Genomic DNA, 23,074 nt, shown 5'->3' with positions numbered 1-23,074 from the left:
GATACATACACTACTAGATACCCAAGGACCTACTGAATAGCACAGGGAACTATACTCAATATTTTGTAATAACCTATATGGGAAAAGAATCTGAAAAAAAAAATATATATATATAACTGAATCACTTTGTTGTACACCTGAAACTAACAACGCTGTAAACCAGCTATATTTCAATTAAGAAAATAAAATAAAATAAAGAAAAAAATCAATGCAAACAAGTAAAAAATCTATTTTTTGAAGATGAAAAATATTTTGCTTACTCTGGTCAAATAAGCTCAGTATATGTGAGCTTGTGGTTTAGACACCTTTGTGGTTAATAAACATTTTCATGTTCATCTCTTTTTTCATATAGCTTTCTTAGTAATTTCACCAAAATATATATATTTACTACACAAATGATTTTCATCCTTTTTTTTTTTTTTGCCTAGAGCACCTTCATAACTCAGGTGTAGACTTAATTGTGAAACAAGCTACTTTTAATTGGAGTAGATACTTTCAAATCACTCATACTACTAGCTTTTTAAAACCGATTTTAGTGGCAGGAAAAAACCTCAAAACTTTCATAAGATTATGCTAAAGCATAGTATATATAATAGTGAATTGTGGAGGGGGGTGGAGGAGAGTGAAAGTGGCCACAAAGAATGTAGACACTGTGCCAGGTTTCTGCTCCTGTCACCACATATTGGATTTAACAGAAAACCACTCCTAGAAGAATACTTTCCAATAGCTTTTCTGTGGCTTTTTAAGACTGCACAAATTCTTACAATGTGACCAGAAAAATAATTTCAGGTGATGTGTTAAAAATACATGTGGGGCTTCTGTGTAACACCCATTTCATTAGGAAGCAAGCAGGGAAGCTGGCTGTCTCTGTTCTTACCTTTCTCACAGTGAGGTCCGTAGAATCCATCAGGACACTGGCAGACCCGTCTTTCATTACAAAAGCCTCCATTTCGGCACCCTCCTGGGCACTCAGCTTCACCAAAGAGAAACAAGGTTTATTTAGAAAGCTTTCAAATCATGTTGAGTGAATTACAGGGAGCATGAAGAGGCTAACAGTCACTTTTTCCCCAGCACACCAATTATCATAATTTATTGAATACCAGTACTTCCACTTCATTCTCTCTACACTGCCTGTACTTCACTAAGTCTTCATGAAAGTAAGATACTGCCTCTCAGTCCTACTCCCAACAGTAGGGAGCTTGTGGAAGAAGGCAAAGCAAGCTTTATGTTCTGCCTTCCTCCCACCCATCAATCTACTGCACCTCCTTAAATTCACACTGAAACAGAATGATGGATATTGCCCTCAGTATTCATTTTCAGAAGGGGGAGTGACCTTTTGGTGCATCTTTAGGGCACTGAAAGCCTCCAGAGCTTAAATTCTGTGCTGGAAGAGGTTATATCAGGATGGGAAAGGAGACAGCATGGGAAAGCCTTCATGCTTAACTGGGTATCGGGGCTGTGGTGGAGAGGTACCTTTGCAGATCACTGGCGTGATCTTTGGAAGTCAAAAGCACCAAGCTTTTGGCAGGGGGTATGGGTCGTAGTAGTTGCGGGTGATGACTGACACCCTTGCTATGAGGTTGGGGACTCCCAAAGATTGTGTTGGAGGAGGGAAAGAAGAGAGGTGGAAGACAGGGCATTTTGAAGGGTACTGGAGTTCCTAAAATTGTGAGTGCAGTCAAAGCAGAGAAAGTCTGTCTTAGTACTATTACTGGACCCTACGTTTACCCCTCCTCCCACTGGTGTGGTTTTAATTATACAAAATAATTATCTATCTATCTAGCTACAATTTTTGGCCCAAATCACACCTGGAAGCCTTATGAGCCTTCTCTGGAATCACCATCACTGATTACCTTGTTGACATGTTTTAAAGAAGATGGCATTTTGAGGAGTCTGCAGGATGGTGTTGCCTTCAGAATTCATTACAATCACATTCACTTCAAACGCTGCCACTCCATCTTGTTTGCCGAGACATGGAAAACCAACTTGAACAACTAAAGAAAAAGAAGGTATGGAGAAACAGTTTATCTAGTTGATCCCAGTTTTACAGAAATCTTGGTAAGAGAGACAAAGAACAAAGCAAAAATGTTCACATTTTGTCATCAGATATGCTTGTATCTCCACTAGAGTAGGGACTGTATTTTGATTATCTGGGCATTCTCCACAGAACGTGTACATCATGCTGAGTGGAGAATTAATGACCCTCATTAATTTGTACCCTACTAATATGAAATTGGGGATATTTTGTTCATAGTCTGAACTTGTACCATCTTGAAAAAAAAGATGGTAAAATGTTCTCTAAAAAGTAAAGGTAGCATAGATTAATTAGGGGAAGAAACTTTGTGAACACCTTCACCAGCCTCCATATAATTCAAAAAGAGCTAAAAGTTAACACTGCAGAATCTATTAAATTAAGCCCTATAAGCAACACCCCACTGGTTTATTTTATTTTATTTTTTTTTAATATTTATTTATTTATTTATGGCTGTGTTGGGTCTTCGTTTCTGTGTGAGGGCTTTCTCTAGTTGTGGCAAGCGGGGGCCACTCTTCATCGCGGTGCGCGGGCCTCTCACTATCGTGGCCTCTCTTGTTGCGGAGCACAGGCTCCAGATGCGCAGGCTCAGTAATTGTGGCTCACGGGCCTAGTTGCTCCGCGGCATGTGGGATCTTCCCAGACCAGGGCTCGAACCCGTGTCCCCTGCATTGGCAGGCAGACTCTCAACCACTGCGCCACCAGGGAAGCCCCCCACTGGTTTATTTTTACTCTGTGTGCTTGAAAGTGACAAAATATGTTCTTTGGAAAAATTCTACAACTCAGACTAGACCCCAATCATTGGACTGAGTTAATAAATTTAATATTTTCTCAGGCTATTTGTTAATATTGAGAAGTGTCCATATCTTGGGGATCTAGAAGAGTTTGCTGTGATGAAGTAATCTCACAATAGACATATCTAATGGTTTAGGTTCCTAAAGAGGAGCCACTTCTTTTTAGTGAAACTGATGATCACTTGGGGTATGTAGGTGTAGACTAAGCAGACAGTGGGAACTAATAGTGTTGCTGTACAGAGACGGTGATGAGTTGTCCACAACTTCAGCTGTGAAATACCCACAAATCATTGGGTGGAAATTGTCTCAAGTCATTGGCTGAGAGGCTGACTTCATAAATTTCTGAAATCCACTGGATTATCCTAACGTATCCACTGGAGAAGACTGATCTAGCTGATCCACTAGAATCCAGTTCTTCCTTATGAATAGAACAAATATTGCTAAGAGGTATACATATGAAATTCTGTTTCATTTTGTTTCTATATGTCAGGTTATGGTTACTGCCAAGCTTGGGAAAATCGTACCATGCCAAGAAAAATCCTTTCCCTTCGGAGTTTTCATAAACCTTTCCCCTAGTTTTACAAGAAGAAATGAGCTAGAAATCAGTGTGCTCTTTTCCATAATGCACTGCACACCAGTTGGTCATACAATCTTTTTAACGTGCTTGGCAACCAGAAACCACTCTCAAGGCTTTGGCATTGTCAGTGTTCATTACTGTGCTCTTCTCCAAATAACATGGGTTTCCAGTTCTCCTGAATCTTGAGATCTGAGCATTATAAATAATTAAATGATGAAAAAACCCAGATATTTTAACAGAGATAAAAAGAGAGAAAAAAAACAAACTTGTTTCTGAAGTCCTGAAGTATAATTGTCCCCACTGAAAACCTTGGTTTAATGAAATCGTATATATGAAAATGCAAATTTACAAAATACAAAAATCCATAGTAGGGATTTCCATTTCAAAAGGAAGCAAAGGACTGTACAAGAAAAACCCCGTTGGATCTGTTATTGCAGGATACTTGTGAAATATATATAGGATTCTTTCTTATGGCTGCATCCCGGATCTGGAAATTTTACTTGGGGACCAAGGGGATCTGAAAGGCTACATGGATACAGAAGATATGCAAAAAGCAAGACTCCGATTCTTGTCGTAGAGCTCACAGACTTCCTCACTTACTGGCCTTTTCTTTCCTTGTTTTTACAAAATGTCTTCCCTTTTTTTCTGCCCTCTCCTCTATCAGTCTCTCCTTTTCTATCTGCCTCTTCTTTTTTCTCCCAGTTTTTTTTCCCCTGCTCTGCACCTGGATTGTATCTTCACCGAACAATTGGGCACTTTGAGAACTAACTGGAGGCAATCTTGTAGGGAAGAGCTGTATGGAATTATCTGCTTTTATGGTGAACTTGTCATTTGTGAATGGGTATCCTGTTCATGATATTAATTGCTAGCAAAAACAAGAAAAAGAGCACAGGAGTAAAACGTGGATTTTTCTGAATACGCATTGTGATGACCAGCAGTTACCTTACTGACTGATATCCAGAGGAGAATAATTTGGAAGACTCTTGTGGCCGTGTGGATGACAGGCTCTTGGTGCTCCAGCCAGGCGTCAGGGCTGTGCCTCTGAGGTGGGAGAGCCAAGTTCAGGACACTGGTCCACAAGGGACCTCCCAGCTCCACGTAATATCAAGCGGCGAAAATCTCCCAGAGATCTCCATCTCAACACCAAGACCCAGCTCCACTCAATGACCAGCAAGCTACAGTGCTGGACACCCTATGCCAAACAACTAGCAAGGCAGGAACACAACCCCATCCATTAGCAGAGAGGCTGCCTAAAATCATAATAAGGCCACAGACACCCCAAAACACACCACCAGGTGTGGTCCTGCCCACCACAAAGACAAGATCCAGCCTCTTCCACCAGAACACAGGCACTAGTCCCCTCCACCAGGAAGCCTACACAACCCACTGAACCAACCTTAGCCACTGGGGACAGACACCAAAAACAATAGGAACTACGAACCTGCAGCCTGCAAAAAGGAGACCCCAAACACAATAAGTTAAGCAAAATGAGAAGACAGAGAAACACACAGCAGATGAAGGAGCAAGGCAAAACCCACCACACCTAACAAATGAAGAGGAAATAGGCAGTCTACCTGAAAAAGGATTCAGAATAATGATAGTAAAGAGGAAATCTTGGAAATAGAATGGAGAAAATACAAGAAACGTTTAACAAGGACCTAGAAGAACTAAAGAGCAAATAAACAGTGATGAACAGCACAATAAATGAAATTAAAAATTCTCTAGAAGGGATCAATAGCAGAATAACTGAGGCAGAAAAACGGATAAGTGACCTGGAAGATAAAATAGTGGAAATAACTACTGCAGAGCAGAATAAAGAAAAAAGAATGAAAAGAATTGAGGACAGTCTCGGAGACCTCTGGGACAACATTAAACGCACCAACATTCGAATTATAGGAGTCCCAGAAGAAGAAGAGAAAAAAGAAAGGGACTGAGAAAATATTTGAAGAGCTTATAGTTGAAAACTTCCCTAATATGGGAAAAGAAATAGTTAAGTCCAGGAAGCACAGAGAGTCCCATACAGGATAAATCCAAGGAGAACCACGCCAAGACACATATTAATCAAACTATCAAAAATAAAATACAAAGAAAAAATATTAAAAGCAGCAAGGGAAAAACAACAAATAACACACAAGGGAATCCCCATAAAGTTAACAGCTGATCTTTCAGCAGAAACTTGCAAGCCAGAAGGGAGTGGCAGGACATATTTAAAGTGATGAAGGAGAAAAACCTACAACCAAGATTACTCTACGTAGCAAGGATCTCATTCAGATTTGACAGAGAAATTAAAAGCTTTACAGACAAGCAGAAGCTAAGAGAATTCAGCACCACCAAACCAGCTTTACAACAAATGCTAAAGGAATTTCTCTAGGCAGGAAACACAAGAGAAGGAAAAGACCTACAATAATAAACCCCAAACAATTAAGAAAATGGTAATAGGAACATACATATCGATAATTACCTTAAATGTAAATGGATTAAATGCTCCAACCAAAAGACACAGACTGGCTGAATGGATACAAAAACAAGACCCATATATATGCTGTCTACAAAAGACCCACTTCAGACCTAGGGACACATACAGACTGAAAGTGAGGGGATGGAAAAAGATATTCCATGCAAATGGAAATCAAAAGAAAGCTCGATTAGCAATTCTCATGTCAGACAAAACAGACTTTAAAACAAAGACTATTACAAGAGACAAAGGACACTACATAATGATCAAGGGATCAATCCAAGAAGAAGATATAACAACTGTAAATATTTATGCACCCAACATAGGAGCACCTCAATACATAAGACAAATACTAACAGCCATAAAAGGGGAAATCAACAGTAACACAATCAGAGTAGGAGACTTTAACACCCCACTTTCACCAATGGACAGATCATCCAAAATGAAAATAAATAAGGAAACACAAGCTTTAAATGATACATTAAACAAGATGGACTTAATTGATATTTATAGGACATTCCATCCAAAAACAACAGAATACATATTGTTCTCAAGTGCTCATGGAACATTCTCCAGGATAGATCATATCTTGGGTCACAAATCAAGCCTTGGTATATGTAAGAATATTGAAATCGTATCAAGTATCTTTTCTGACCACAACGCTATGAGACTAGATATCAATTACAGGAAAAAATCTGTAAAAAATACAAACACAGGGAGGCTAAACAATACACTATTTAATAACCAAGAGATCACTGAAGAAATCAAAGAGGAAATCAAAAAATACCTAGAAACAAATGACAATGAAAACACGATGACCCAAAACCTATGGGATGCAGCAAAAGCAGTTCTAAGAGGGAAGTTTATAGCAATACAATCCTACCTTAAGAAACAAGAAACATCTCAAATAAACAACCTAACCTTACACCTAAAGCAATTAGAGAAAGAAGAACAAAAAATCTCCAAAGTTAGCAGAAGGAGAGAAATCATAAAGATCAGATCAGAAACAAATGAAAAAGAAATGAAGGAAATGATAGCAAAATCAATAAAATTAAAAGCTGGTTCTTTGAGAAGATAAACAAAATTGATAAACCATTAGCCACACTCATCAAGAAAAAAAGGGAGAAGACTCAAATCAATACAATTAGAAATGAAAAAGGAGAAGTAACAACTGACTCTGCAGAAATACATAGGATCATGAGAGATTACTACAAGCAACTATATGCCAATAAAATGGACAACCTGGAAGACATGGACACATTCTTAGAAGTGCACAACCTTCCGAGACTGAACCAGGAAGAAACAGAAAATATGAACAGACCAATCACAAGCACTGAAATTGAGACTGTGATTAAAAATCTTCCAACAAACAAAAGCCCAGGACCAGATGGGTTCACAGGTGAATTCTATCAAACATTTAGAAAAGAGCTAACACCTATCCTTCTCAAACTCTTCCAAAATGGAGCAGAGGGAGGAACACTTCCAAACTCATTCAGCGAGGCCACCATCACCCTGATACCAAAACCAGACAAAGATGTCACAAAAAAAGAAAACTATAGGCCACTATCTCTGATGAACATAGATGCAAAAATTCTCAACAAAATACTAGCAAACAGAATCCAACAGCACATTAAAGGGATCATACACCATGATCAAGTTGGGTTTATCCCAGGAATGCAAGGATTCTTCAATATACATAAATCAATCAATGAGATACACCATGTTAACAACTTGAAGGATAAAAACCATATGATCATCTCAATAGATGCAGAAAAAGCTTTCGACAAAATTCAACACCCATTTATGATAAAAACCCTCCAGAAAGTAGGCATAGAGGGAACTTACCTCAACATAATAAAGACCATATATGACAAACCCACAGCCAGCATCGTTCTCAATGGTGAAAAACTGAAAACATTTCCACTAAGATCAGGAACAAGACAAGGTTGCCCACTCTCACCACTACTATTCAACATAGTTTTGGAAGTTCTAGTCACAGCAATCAGAGAAGAAAAAGAAATAAAAGGAATCCAATCGGAAAAGATAGAAGTAAAACTGTCACTGTTTGTAGATGACATGATACTATACATAGAGAATCCTAAAGAAGCTACCAGAAAACTACTAGAGCTAATCAATGAATTTGGTAAAGTAGCAGGATACAAAATTAATGTGCAGAAATCTCTTGCATTCCTATACACTAATGATGAAAATTCGGAAAGAGAAATTAAGGAAACACTCCCATTTACCACTGCAACAAAAAGAATAAAATACCTAGGAATAAACCTACCTAAGGAGACAAAAGACCTGTACACAGAAAACTATAAGACACTGATGAAAGAAATTAAAGATGATACAAACAGGTGGAGAGATATACCATGTTCTTTGATTGGAAGAATCAACATTGTGAAATTGAATATACTACCCAAAGCAATCTACAGATTTAGTGCAATCCCTATCAAACTACCAATGGCAGTTTTCACAGAAGTAGAATAAAACATTGCAAAATTTGTATAGAAACACAAAAGACCCTGAATAGCCAAAGCAACCTTGAGAAAGAAAAATGGAGGTGGAGGAATCAGGCTCCCTGACTTTAGACTATACTACAAAGTTACAGTAATCAAGACAGTATGGTACTGGCATAAAAATGGAAATATAGATCAATGGAATGGGATAGAAAGCCCAGAGATAAACCCACACACATATGGTCACCTTATCTTTGATAAAGGAGGCAGCCTCTTCAATAAGACAGCCTGGAAAAAAGACAGCCTCTTCAATAAGTGGTGCTGGGAAAACTGGACAGCTACATGTAAAAGAATGAAATTAGAGTACTCCCTAGCACCATAAACAAAAATAAACTCAAAATTGATTAAAGACCTAAATGTAAGGCCAGACACTATAAAACTCTCAGAGGAAAACATAGGCAGAACACTATGACATAAATCACAGCAAGATCCTTTTTGACCCACCTCCTAGAGAAATGGAAGTAAAAACAAAAATAAACAAATGGGACCTAATGAAACTTAAAAGCTTTTGCACAGCAAAGGAAACCATAAACAAGACGAAAAGACAACCCTCAGAATGGGAGAAAATACTTGCAAATGAAGCCACTGACAAAGGATTAATCTTCAAAATTTACAAGCAGCTCAATATTAAAAAAACAAGCAACGCAATCCAAAAATGGGCAGAAGACCTAAATAGACATTTCTCCAAAGAAGATATACAGGTTGCCAACAAACACATGAAAGGATGTTCAACATCACTAATTATTAGAGAAATGCAAATCAAAACTACAATGAGGTATCACCTCACACCAGTCAGAATGGCCATAATCAAACAAAAATCTACAAACAATAAATGCTGGAGAGGGTGTGGAGAAAAATGAACCCTCTTGCACTGTTGGTGGGAATGTAAATTGATACAGCCACTATGGAGAACAGTATGGAGGTTCCTTAAAAAACTAAAAATAGAACTACCATATGACCCAGCAATCCCACTACTGGGCATATACCCTGAGAAAACCATAATTCAAAAAGAGTCATATACCACAATGTTCACTGCAGCAGTATTTATTACAGTAGCCAGGACATGGAAGCAACCTAAGTGTCCATTGACAGATGAATGGATAAAGAAGATGTGGCACATATATACAATGGAATATTACTCAGCCATAAAAAGAATCGAAATTGAGTTATTTGCAGTGAGGTGGATGGACCTAGAGACTGTCATACAGAGTGAAGTAACTCAGAAAGAGAAAAACAAAGACCGTATGCTAACACATATATATGGAGTCTAAAAAAAAAAAAAAGGTTCTGAAGCACCTAGGGGCAGGACAGGAATAAAGACACAGACGTAGAGAATGGACTTGAGGACACGGGGAGGGGGAAGGGTAAGCTGGGACGAAGTGAGAGAGTGGCATGGACATATATACACTACCAAATGTAAAACAGATAGCTAGTGGGAAGCAGCCACATAGCACAGGGAGATCAGCTCGGTGCTTTGTGTCCACCTAGAGGGGTGGGATAGGGAGGGTGGGAGGGAGATGCAAGAGGGAGGAGAAATGGGGATAATTGTATATTTATAGCTGATTCACTTTGTTATACAGCAGAAACTAACACACCATTATAAAGCAATTATACTCCAATAAAGATGTTTAAAAGAAAAATACCTCTTCCACACTGAGACCAGCATGGTGCTCGTACAGCCTCAGCCTCGGTCATGCAAACCACTGCCTCACAATAAGGGAAGAGATGAATAAGGTGGGCGAGAGCTCATCCTTGACACCACATGATTATAAGCTGTTCCATGAATATAAATCATCCAACACAAATAGTCATCCATTCATTCTCTCAGCAAATACTTACTGAGTACCTAACTCTGGGCTTCACTTTCTGCTAAGGATGGGGGTCACCAGGAAGAAGATGGTCCTCCCAGAATTAACACCTATTTGACAATTTCTACACATTGGATTCCTGATGGTCTTGGTTGAGAAACACCCCTGCTCTGTTGGTTTCATGGGATGACAGAGAAAGAGTGTGCCAACAGGTAAAGCCTTGGCTTGATGGAAACTGTTTTTCGTTATCCAACTCAGGAATTTTGCTGAACCACCCTGCAGTTTGTATTTCCTGTTTTTGTTCTCTTCAGATGCCAGAAAGCAGGCACTTCATAACTGTTAAAGATCAAGAGTTTTCTTTTTCATGCAACGCTTAGGCATATAGGATTCTGTAGGATGAAAGAACACCTTAGCAGCTTGAGGGTATTAAATAGACCAGCAGAGTAATGAACGGTACCTGGATCCTTAGGAGCAAGACACACTGATTTGGTTACTTTTTAATAATTCAAGTTACCCTCACTGCTCACGCTGGGGGGGACTGAGCTTAATGAGGCTAATGAATAACTGCCCTGAAATGAACTAAAATTCCCATAAACTTCTTGCACCTGCATTTCTGCAAACAAATCCTACATTTGCCTCCAAAGATCTCTATGGGGGGAGGGGGGGTTGTCCGTGTAAAATGTGTGTGTGTGTGTGTGTGTATGTGTATAAACGCGCACACATGTGCATGAGTCACCTCATTCCAGACTTGTTCTTTTTAGTCTCACCTTGCCCAAAGTATCATCCACTTTTTCCTCTATATTTTATTAAAGATTCTAAATTATTAGCAAATGATGTTTTCTCTAAACATGACCTATTAAAATATTCTCATATCATATATTCAAAACCTTACTGCTTCAATATCCTAAGAAGTAGAATTTCAGTAAGCTTTTTTTTACTAGACACAAAAAATTGATAAAAATGGGAAGATTTTGGATATAAGCATTTGATTAGAAATCCAAAAATTCAAGATTTATTTTAAGTTGAGCAGGTATAACTGTGCAATTAATTAATACATTTTAATGGGCTAAATGAGTTTGTACTTCTTTAATAATCAGAAAAAGACAAAAGAAAAATTCAAAAATATGAAATGGAAATTGAGAGACATGCTATGTATTTATCTTACTCCTGACCACTTCTTAAGAAAAAGAACAAATATGATCAAGAAAAATTTTATAGAAAATTATCTTCGACTAAAAAGGAACACCAAGTGACATGGCATGAGACTGAGTAATGCCCTATTCCAAGAATTTGGTGGTCATATTCTAAGAACTTTCTTGTCTCCATGATGTAGCAGTATGCAATAGTACTAGCATTATCATCTGAGCGGAATTGGGGTGCCCATGTATCTGGAATGGGGTATTCATATCCTTGAGGCTACAAATCTTAGGTGAGTGTACCTCCAGAACCCAAGGCCTTTTTCCTTCATAGGAGCTTCCTAGAACCTAAACCCATCTGGATTGGAAGTAAATCCTCTGGGAGGGCTGTGAGTCATATCGGCAGCACTGGGATGACCCAAGAGAAACTCAGATTCACACTCTTCCTGTCTATACCCACATGGGCACCTATGCCAGGAAATTAGAGAAACTCTGTGCTTATTTAGTCCCCAACTCTTACAGTGCTGGGATGTGGCAATACAGATACATTGGAAGTAGTAGATAACTACAACCTGAAAATGGACTCTGTAAGGGTGCCTGATTTCCTGATTATTTCATCAATTTAAATTAGCTCCTCAGCAAAGGAAACCATAAACAAAATGAAAAGACAACCTACAGACTGGGAGAAAATATTTGCAAATGATGCAACCGACAAGGGGTTAATTTTCAAAATATACTAACATCTCATACAGCTCAATATAAAAAAAAAACCCAATCAAAAAATGGGCAGAAGATCTAAATAGACATTTCTCCAAATAAGGCATACAGATGGCCAACAGGCACATGAAAAGATGCTCAACATCACTAATTATTAGAGAAATGCAAATCAAAATTAAAATGATGTACCACCTCACACCAGTCAGAATAGCCATCATTAAAATATCTACAAATAACAAATGCTGGGGAGGGTGTGCAGAAAAGGGAAGCCTTCCTACACTGTTGGTGGGAATGTAAGTTGGTGCGGCCACTATGGAAAACAGTATGGAGGTTCCTCAGAAAACTAAAAATAGATCTATCATATGATTCAGCAATTCCACTTCTGGGCATATATCCAGAGAAAATTCTAATTTGAAAAGATACAAGCACCCCTTTGTTCATAGCAGCACTATTTAGAATAGCCAAGTCATGGAAACAACCTAAATGTCCATCAACAGATGAATGGATAAAGAAGATATGGTATATATATAGAGTGGAATATTACTCAGCCATAAAAAAGAGTGAAATAATGCCATTTACAGCTACATGGATGGACCTAGAGATGATCATACTAAGTGAAGTAAGTCAGAAAGAGAAAGACAAATACCGTATGATATCACTTATCTGTGGAACCTAAAATATGACACAAATGAACTTATATATGAAACAGACTCACATAGAGAACGGACTTGTGGTTGCCAAGGGGGAGGGGTGTGGGGGAGTGATGGATGGGGAGTTTGGGACTAGCAGATGCAAACTGTTATATATAGACTAGATAAACAACAAGGTCCTATTGTATAGCTCAGGGAACTATATTCAATATCCTATAATAAACCCTAATGGAAAAGAAAAAAATTAGCTCCTAACGAGATCTTCATTTGATGTCTGACAAATTATTCTAATGTTCCTCTAAAAGAATAAGACTAATCTTCTTTTTTAAGAGACAGGATTGTGCTATCAATTATTTTAATATATTATAAAACTATAAATATTATAATATTAGAACAAACAGTAGTCTCTAAAACCAACTCTTATCTATAAAAAACTTATTGTAAAATAAAGAGCATATCTTGAGTCAGTCCAACCTCTTACACTGGAAAAGTTGACAATTCAGAAAGATAATTCAGGTTGAGCCCACCACATACTACTGCCAAAATAAATTTTTATAAAATATTAGAAGCATGTGTAAATTATCACCTAACGGTTCTCTGGAATAGGAATTAATTTCCAAGCATAAAAGTAATAGGAAAAACATCACAAAGGAAAAGATAGTTTTGACCACACAGGATTTTAAAGCCTCTGCATATCCCTCCGCAAAAAAATAAAATAAAACATAAATTGAAAAAATTGCAATCAACAGTCAGTACTTTATAGTGAGCTTTGCAAATTAATAAGAACCACAGTATTTCAATATAAAAATGAGCACGGCACACAGACATTTACACTGCCTAACAGATACAAGAAAATAACTTCCTACCTCATAGGAATTTAAAAATCAAATTGAAAGAACACTGAGAAACCACTTTTCACTTTTTAAGTCAGCAAAACAGCTAACATGATTAATAACACATGTTGATGAAGTTAGTAAGCCAAGCACTCTCCAACACTGCTAGCCAGGGTGCAAATAGGCACAACCTTTGCGGAAAGTAATTTGGCATTTTGGCAATTTAAGAGCCTTTTAAAAAGTTCATAGTTCATATCCTTTGACATAATAATTTTACATCTAAGAATCTATTCTTAACAAAATAATGAGATGAACTTTAAGATTTTGCTACACACATGAATCCAACAAGTATTTTCTGGGAGCCTGTTCTATGCTGGGCCCTGTGTTGGCAGTCATGGTGAATAAGACAAACAGGGCTACTGACCATCTGTTACTTTGAAAATGACGTTTACTGTGATATTTCTAGTATGCCAACCCTAAAAACAATCTAAGTAACACAATAAGGGAATGAGTAAATAAATTACGGTATGTTCATAAAACAATATTATAAGGGCATTAAAAATAACTTTTGAAAAAAAAAAAAAACTTTTGGAAAAATCTGTAATGACATGGGAAAATGCTTACGTTAAAATGTTAAAAGCCAAAAAATCATTATGCAAGACCAAATATATAATATTACTACAATTATGTAAAAAATATATATACTCAATGTAACATAAGTTACATAAGTGATCTCTGTATTTTTCTACAAGTCATAAAACCTGGGCTCTAGTCTCAGCTCCACTGTTTCTTACTAATACATGACTTTGGAAAAGTCAGTTAAACCTCACAAGCCTCAATTTTCTAACTTGTAAAATGGAGCTGTAATTCAGGCCTTGACTCCCTCCCAGAACACAAATTAGATAAGGCATGAACTGGTGTTTTGTAAGTTGAAAAGTTCTAAACAAATAACTGCATACTGGATTTTCTTAGTAGAGAAGGATGATTAGATCTGAAAGACTGAACCCCTTTCTCCGACTTTTCTATGTCTCCTCTCTACTTCAAATTCCTATTCAATACAATGCTCATTTAGGGGATGTTTTTCTTGACTTGTCCCATTCTCTCTCGATCACTTACTTTGCATCTTTGCCACATTTATATGTACTACATTAATTCACACTTGTTGGCCAAGTATATCTCACATAGTGACTTTTCTTTTTTTAATCTGGAATCATTTATGAACTGAGTTTTTAGGAAATTCTAAAACTTCCATTTCTTCACGCCTATCCTAATCTTTTGCCCAAAGGAAATAGGGACATAACAACTGATTTGCCCTAAAATCAATAGATCTCTTCAGGAAAACATTCTGTAATCTCTCTGATGGGTGACATATGGATCTAAAATATTATTCCCATCGCTATTATATTTTAAGTGTAAACCTTTCTCTGAGGCAAAGACCACCCACCTGATGCCTTGTGAGGCACTGTTCCCAGCAGAGGGACATTGACGGTTGGGTCTGCCATGATGCCTTTATCCAGGGAGCGCAAGGACAGGAATTCATAGAAGTATTCTGCCTACAACAAAAGGCATTGACAGTCAGCACCATGGAAACCACAGAGAGTGGGAGGGCACTTCTCAATTCATCATCCCTCTGATGGAAGACTGACATTTTTCACTACAGGAATTCTGGAGCACATGACACTTAAAATATTGTGTAGGCATAACTCTCTCTTCTGGGTTTTAGAACTCTAGAATTAGACTCTGCTTGGAGAGAAGTGATTCTTTAAAAATATTAATAACACATATCCAAGATATTCACAAGGTAGCCTTTTAGCTTAAAAGGATTGAGAAAACTTCTCTTAAGGAAACAGGTGATGTCAAAACAATCTTCAACTAGCCCTTAGAAAATCCATCTCAGCTTCTTGGGTCATTCTTTAATTCTTTTCAAATCTGACGTGAGTCTTTGACCAGAATTTGGAAAGATGTAATAAATAAGTGATAATGAAAGCAGCAACCTATTGGCAAAAGAAGACATGAAAGTCCAAAATTTAATTATCTTGGTGTTAATGTTTATTTTTCAGTATCATTCCCTTCGGAAGGTTTATATTTAACATTTCAATTTAATTATGGAGAGAAAAGTCTAAAAATGTAAAAACCACCTCTTCAATATGACAACAAGTCATAAAGCTTTACATTGTAAACATTTTCATTTTCCCACTGAGTCTAGTTGAGAAAATGATTCTTGCTACTTGAATGGCCATGAAATACTGGAAGTAGTGATGTATAATCTCACTGTAGAGCTTTGATGCTTAACTGATTCTCAGCTGGATTATTAAAACGGTTTGTGATGGAAACAGTGTGTTCTTGCTTAGGAATAAAGAACAATCAATAAATAGCACAGATTCTGAAATGAAAGATAGGCAGATTGAGTGGTTCTGCAGTTATCTGTAGAGATATCCAGAATTTGGATGGGTTAATTAAGTTGATTACATAAACATGGGCTAGGAAGAGGTTTAAAAAAGAATACAGCCTTTCTTATATGCAGTATAAAAATTTATATGCAGTATAAAATTTATTTTCCAATGTGGAAGATATAAGAGATATATGGTAGACATTGACACAACTTTCTGCCTTAAGTCACAATAAAAATGTATTAGGCATTAAGGACTTTACCATGAGGGTGCTAATGCAAGAGGGTAATCTCAGCAGCTATAGGGACACTGTCCATGCCTGGAGTGAGTTGAAAAGCAATTGCAGGTTTCACTAGGTCAAAAGGGGCACCTTCACTGACCAAATTCCCTCTGCAACCGCTTCTTTGAATTGTGTCAGTGGTTCCAGAAGACCACTGTGAAAGGTTCCCTGGGTGGGTAAAAAGAGTTGTGTGAATTAATTTTACTAAATTCATTCACTAGGAGGGCCCTGAGGATAAAGGGTCATAAGACAGTTAATTTCTACCCTGTCTAAGGGAAGGATTGCAAGAATTCTGATGAAAGGAGTGTCATCAGGAAAGGTCATTCAATTGGAATGAATTCCTTTGAAAAAGAAAACATTATTTATGTCCCTTCAGGAAAATCAACGACTATTAAAAGTGGGCTACTCCTTAGATGGCATTTCGTGAATCTAGGTGTTGTAAATGACTTCTACCAGCTGTGCTTCCCTCTACACTTTACTAGATAATATTTGTCATTCCCCTTTTTGTTCTAAAGCATATCATGGTTGGTATTAGGAATGGATTTAGCACCGTATGCCCTTGTAATTAATAACTTTTGGTTATTTATATTACCAAGTACAGTAATATCAGCTAGCAACAATAACACAAAAACCACTTGTGAAATTCCACATGCCAAAATATTCGAAATATTTGTATTTATAGTACATTTAACAATGGAAAAGAGCTGAATGGACAGTGCAAATATGTTGAAAATAAAACATTTCAGTAGCTATATTGCTTCAAATAACACATAATGTTATCATTTGCTGCTCCATAATTATACCTTTCACGTTATAAATTAAATCTATGTTTACATGGATGATGTATTTTAAAATTGCATTTATAAAAACTACTATAATTTCAGTAAGTTTTTTAAATCATTTTTTTGCATTAATAAGAAAAAGGATGAAAGACTAGACACCAAGATTAAAACAATGACTGTAGGATTTTTTTTTTTAATTGGAGTATAATTGCTTTACAATGGTGTGTTAGTTTCTGTTGTACAACAATGTGAATCAGCTGTATGTAGACATGTATCCCCTCCCTCTGAAGCCTCCCTCCCACCCCCCAATCCCACCCCTCTAGGTCATAACAGAGCACTGAGCTGAGCTCCCTGTGCTATGGGGCTGCTTCCCACTAGCTGTCTATTTTACACATGGTAGTGTTATGTACGTCAATGCTACTCTCTCACTTCGTCCCACCGTCCCCTTCCCACCCTGTGTCCACAAATCCGTTCTCTACGTCTGCGTCTCTTTTCCTGCCCTGCATGACTGTGTAGGATTGATAGTAACTGATTTTTTTCCTTTTTCTCTCTTTTCCAAATTTTCTACATGTGGTTCCATGCCTTTTATAGTGAAATAAATACACTTATTTAACAACAGACATTAATCACATACCCTGCTTTCAGTTCTGTGTGGCTGATGATAATCATTGGCTCTATTTGTATAAATCTCTGATCATAGTTGAAATATTCTTCTTGGGCTTCTGTTTAGTGGGGCCACGCTCACGTAACAATGTATTTAAATCTCTTGCAGTCTCCCTGAAAGTGTGCTTCCAGAAAACAACACTCGGTATTTAAGCAGATCCTGAATGTCTCTTTCAAAAGCTTTTGATGATGTTCACAGAAAGTGGGACTGAAAGAATTTCACTCAGTCCAGAAATATAACTTCATAGAACCTTTGGGTCTCCTGTTGTTGCTTTTGAGTGTGGTCACGTAAAGTAGGTTGGGAAGCACGAATGCGCTATATTCAGTTCCAGAGAGTTTATAATTAGCATTGGCATGGCCTCGCCACAGGTTGCAGCTAGGTTTAATGAACTTCTCTGGCAAGCCAATACTCTGATCTTGTCAATCACAAATTTTACACTACAGGTTTTAGGGTGTCCCTTTGATTTCTTTGAGAATCAGTAAACATCATGGCTTTTCTACTACAGTTCTAAGACTATCACAAGGAACTGGTCAAAACAGTTTCTTCGGATCTTATCAGCAAAAGGCAGCTGCCAGAGAAAACCTTTTTACTTATTTGGCTTTCTTTTTAGAGATGATGATGCTATAATCTCTAAAGTATATAATTTTCTTCATACCTGGTATATATTTTCCAAAAGGACTTTGTCCATGTTCATGTCCACTGCCTTCTTAAAAACTCCAACTTGAAAACCACTTAGAAATTGACCAACCCTTTGTCTGATCTCAACACCGACTTCTTTCAAAGTTTCACCTTTTCATTATAAAGCAATCTATCAAAACTGCCAATACCATATAAATATTTTTACAAATAAATTATCATCACCATGAGGTAGAGATGAAATATATTCCTCATTTAGCTTAAGGGCTTAAATATTTCTCTCAAAATCACAGAAAATGGCTGATGAAAGAGGTGATAGATTTATTAATGTCATATTATAACTTCTAGACAGGACTTTCTGTTTTTACTTTATTTATAATAAACATTCTTAGTCCCAAAGCTCTCTCCTGGAAAAACTTATTTTGGGGCAAATAAAACCTAAATTCTATGCCAAAGAGAACAGAGAGCTAGCTTTAAAGTTTGGGAACAAGTTTCACAAATTGCAGATTTATTATTGAGATAAAAGTAACTCAGAGCATGAACTGCAATAAGGAGGTGGCATGTTGGAGAGCATAAAACCTCTATTAGGAAAAAGTACATTCTGTTACATTAAATGACACTAGTGGAAACTCAGGTAGTGGTAACTAGGATGCTTATTTGGGAAACACATGAAAGGATTGCCTTGTATTCAAACAAAGAATGGATCTATTCAGAAGAATAATTCACTTCTAAATTAAGTTGCTGAGAAATCTTGCTGGCCTGGTTTGCCACGCAGTAAATTTTCTTTTCATAGAGAGGTATAAAAGACACCCAAATATTATCAAGAAAGGAGGGCTGGAAGCCATTTAACTTGCTTCCAAGCAACTTGGCTGAATATTAGAGTTGTTCCTTCCAGAAGAGATGAAGACATCATTTAAACAGCAAAATGGGATAACTCATAAGGCCTTTGCTCTGGCACTCATTTTTGGGTAGACATGGAGAAAGGAAGCAGAGAATTGCATTAACCATTGGAAGGAATGGAGAGAATCCAGTATTTCTTTTCCACCTTTGAAGTTCTGAGTTTATGGTGTACACTTAATCTAATAAGCACAATAATTGCAGGAACCTCTGAGTTAAGAATCAAAGGTTCTTCATAAAACCATGGCTCTCAAACCTCTTTTAATTTCATGTATTACGATGTTGGCCTGTGTTCATGGGAAAACTTAAACAATAAAGGTATCGTATTTGTCCCTCCAAAAATTTCAGGTGATTTAAAAATACAGAACAGGACTTCCCTGGTGGCGCAGTGGGTAAGAATCCTCCTGCCAATGCAGGGGACACGGGTTCGAGCCCTGGTCTGGGAAGATCCCACATGCCGCAGAGCAACTAAGCCCATGCGCCACAACTACTGAGCCTGTGCTCTGGAGCCCGTGTGCTGCAACTACTGAAACCCGCACACCTAGAGCCCGTGCTCCGCAACAAGAGAAGCCACCGCAATGAGAAGCCTGCGCACCACAATGAAGAGCAGCCCCCACGCACCACAGTTAGAGAAAGCCCGCGCGCAGCAACGAAGACCCAACGCAGCCAAAAATAAAAAATATAAATAAATAATATATTAAAAAAATACAGAACATACTGCCATAGAGTTTGAAATTTTACAAATAATTTTTGCTGAGTGTTCATTATACTCTAGTCACTGTTCATTTAATTGTCACAACAACCTACTGTTATAGCATACAAGTATGTTCAGATTAGCCAGGCCCTGAGCATGAGAATTACTAAAGGGATATAAAATAGCTCCTACACGGTATGTGAAATGCAAGAAGAAATCTAAAATAGCAAGAAAGGAAAATAGTTCAATGCTGAAGTCCCAAACAAAACGAATAAGCATGCCCAATGCTTAAAATAATCTGACACCTGAATGTCTAGACCAAAAATGCCAGATCTCACGTTCTTCCTCGGCATTCTTCTTGTTACCTCTCTGCAAAATTTCATCCTTCAAACTCACAACTCCTTATCCTTGGATTCTGTGACACTCCGCTGATTCTTCTCCCACATCTTGACTTTCCTGCATGTCCTTATTAAGTCTCCTCTCAGCTCACGGTCTCAGAAAATCATTCGGACTCAAGCCTCAGCTCTTCACTCTTTACATTCTGCCATAAAACACCTGCACTTTCACAGACTGAAGTACTGAATATTTCCTTCTGAGCAATGATGCTCAGCGCGAACCATTCACACCGCGTCATGGCGTGCTGTGTCAGCACAGAGCCTCATTCACAAAGCACCATCCCCACCTGCTTTCTTTGCATATGTCCACAGTATTATCATTTTTCCATAATAAAGGCACCAAACCTTAGAGTTGTTTCTTGCCTCTCCCGATAGCCAGACACCAAAATCTTATCCTTTCTCTTTTCGTAATCTCTTTTGATTCTGTCTCTTCCTTTCATTCCCACTGCTCACCCTCACCCAACCTTTATTTCTTCAAGGTGGCATTACTGTAACATTTCTGAAATATCCTGCCTCTTTAAAATATCTGCCATAACATAAGCCAATATATCTAATGAAAACATCACTTTTTTATTGAAGTATAGTTGATTTACAATATTGTGTTAGTTTCAGGTGTACCACATAGTGATTCAGTATTTTTGCAGATTATATTCCGTGATAGGTTATTACAAGATAATGGGTATAATTCCTGGTGCTACACAGTATATACTTGTTGCTTATCTATTTTATATATAGTAGTTTGTATTTCTTAATCCTATCCTCCTAATTTGCCTCTCCCCCCTTCCCTCGCCCCTTTGGTAACCACAAGTTTGTATTCTATATCTGTGAGTCTGTTTCTGTTTTGTATATACATTTATTTGTATTATTATTATTATTATTTTTTGATGTGGACCATTTTTAAAGTCTTTATTGAATTTGTTACAATATTGCTTCTGTTTTACGTTTTGGCTTCTTGGCCGCGAGTCATGTGAGATCCCAGCTCCCCAACCAGGGATTGAACCCACATCCCCCTCTGCACTGGAAGGCGAAATCGCAACCACTGGACCACCAGGGAAGTCCCTGTATTATTTTCTAGATTCCACATATAAGTGATACAAAGTATTTTTCTTTGTTTGACTTATTTCACTAAGCATAATATTCTCTAGGTTCATCCACACTGCTGCAGATGGCAGTATTTCATTCTTTTTTTACGGTGGAGTAATATTCCATTGTATGTATAAACCACATCTTCTTAATCCAATCATCTGTTGGGCACTTGGGTTGTTTCCATGTCTTGGCTATTGTAAACAGTGCTGCTATGAACATAGGGGCTCATGTATCTTTTTGAATTAGTATCACTTTTGACACATCACAATCCTTTCCTGTCTCTCTTTATGTCCAGGATAAGGCCTTTAGCCTGTTTGAATGTCCTCCACAATTTGGCTCCACATTTCCTTTATTTCTTACTACTCCCCAACAGGGATACACTGATGGAGCTCAACTGGCCTGCTCTGTACATACCAGAGCCACACCTGTATTCCAGTGTTTTGGCCTATACTGACCTGTGATAGGACTTAAACCAGCCTGGCCCTTAAACATGTACCGCCATGTATTATTATGAAACTTTTCACATGTGTATATCATGTATTCTCATATACATTTTGGATTCTTTGTGTTGAGGATGGGATTATATTTTTTTTTTCCAAAACTCTGTTGGAGATTCACTCAGCCCTGTGCACAGCACAAGGTGTTTAATAAATATTTGCTGAATGAATGAATGACCTACCAAGAAACATCCAGATGTGTAAGCCCACTGCGTTCCAGAACACATTGTTGTGGTGAAGTGGCATTAGCCTCTGATTCTACTGATAGGCAGCAGCTTCTCTGTTTTGGCAATTGCTAAATTACTTTTATGGGTCAAAAGATTCTCTTTTACTTTGCTGTATGGCAGTCACCGCAGCATACATAGAGAATAGCGAACATTTTAGAAGAAAGGAGCAATCAAACAAACATTGACATTTGATATCCAGCCAATCTGGGCATAGTTTGTAACCGTTTTATGCTTGTTTGGGGACAAAACCTTGGCAATCAGGCTCCCAGAAGGAATATAAGCAAATCGTGTAAACAAGGTCCAGTTCTGAAACATGACTGTCCAATGCTCTTCTGGTTCATATTTCCCACTTGCATCTCTCCTATAAGTTACATATATATAATTATAATGACATGCAATTTATATAATTTAAAAAGTTTATAAATTTTGTAAGATTGTATAAATTTACATAAATTTTGCATTCTGTAAGTTACAATATGCAATTGCCAATGTCACTGAAATATCAACAATGACTTTTTTCCTGCTTTCTTTTGAAACCGGCCCTAAGAGGAACTTGTTTCAACAACAAAAAGAAAAAGCACCTTCTCATGCAGAGTAGTTATTTAATTATGTCGCTGGCTTGGATTAAATTGACATTGAAATTAACATTTTTAAGGAGAGAATTTCAATCAGCCTAGTTCTTCTGTTCTAGTAATCGTTTTTATACACACTAGAGTAGACCACAGTCAGTGGGCTGGTTGAGGGAGTGAAGTTATTGGAATATAATGGTAATAGTAAAACTTAAAGTCCAAGTAAACACACCCGGGACCACAAGAGTTTTGTAAACTAAAACTGGCAGGAGATCACACGGTTTGGCTTCACATGAATCTGAAATATCTAAGACATTTTCCATTTTTTCCTCCTAGGGTTTGGAACCATCATCGCTCATGCAAACCAGAAACAGACCCGGTTATCTGACAAATCCCTGGCTAGTCACTCTCTTTTAAGATTCCTAAAGACAGG

The 23,074-nt window shown here is 37.6% G+C and overlaps 1 protein-coding gene across 2 annotated transcripts in view; it reads right to left on the bottom strand.

The window, feature by feature from the left end:
- WIF1 (WNT inhibitory factor 1) overlaps window positions 1-23,074 on the bottom strand; it is an 86,477-nt gene that overhangs the window by 22,003 nt on the left and 41,400 nt on the right. For both annotated transcript variants that reach the window (XM_057555877.1, XM_007179753.2), the window contains 3 exons: window positions 14,969-15,077; window positions 1,854-1,994; window positions 878-973 (listed from right to left, as the gene is read on the bottom strand). In XM_057555877.1, the coding sequence (XP_057411860.1) occupies window positions 878-973; window positions 1,854-1,994; window positions 14,969-15,077 (346 nt within the window). The remainder of the gene's footprint in view (window positions 1-877; window positions 974-1,853; window positions 1,995-14,968; window positions 15,078-23,074) is intronic.

The sequence above is a fragment of the Balaenoptera acutorostrata genome, chromosome 11 (assembly GCF_949987535.1).
Source record: "Balaenoptera acutorostrata chromosome 11, mBalAcu1.1, whole genome shotgun sequence".
NCBI lineage: Eukaryota > Metazoa > Chordata > Mammalia > Artiodactyla > Balaenopteridae > Balaenoptera > Balaenoptera acutorostrata.
This window is presented reverse-complemented; position numbering and strand designations above follow the sequence as displayed.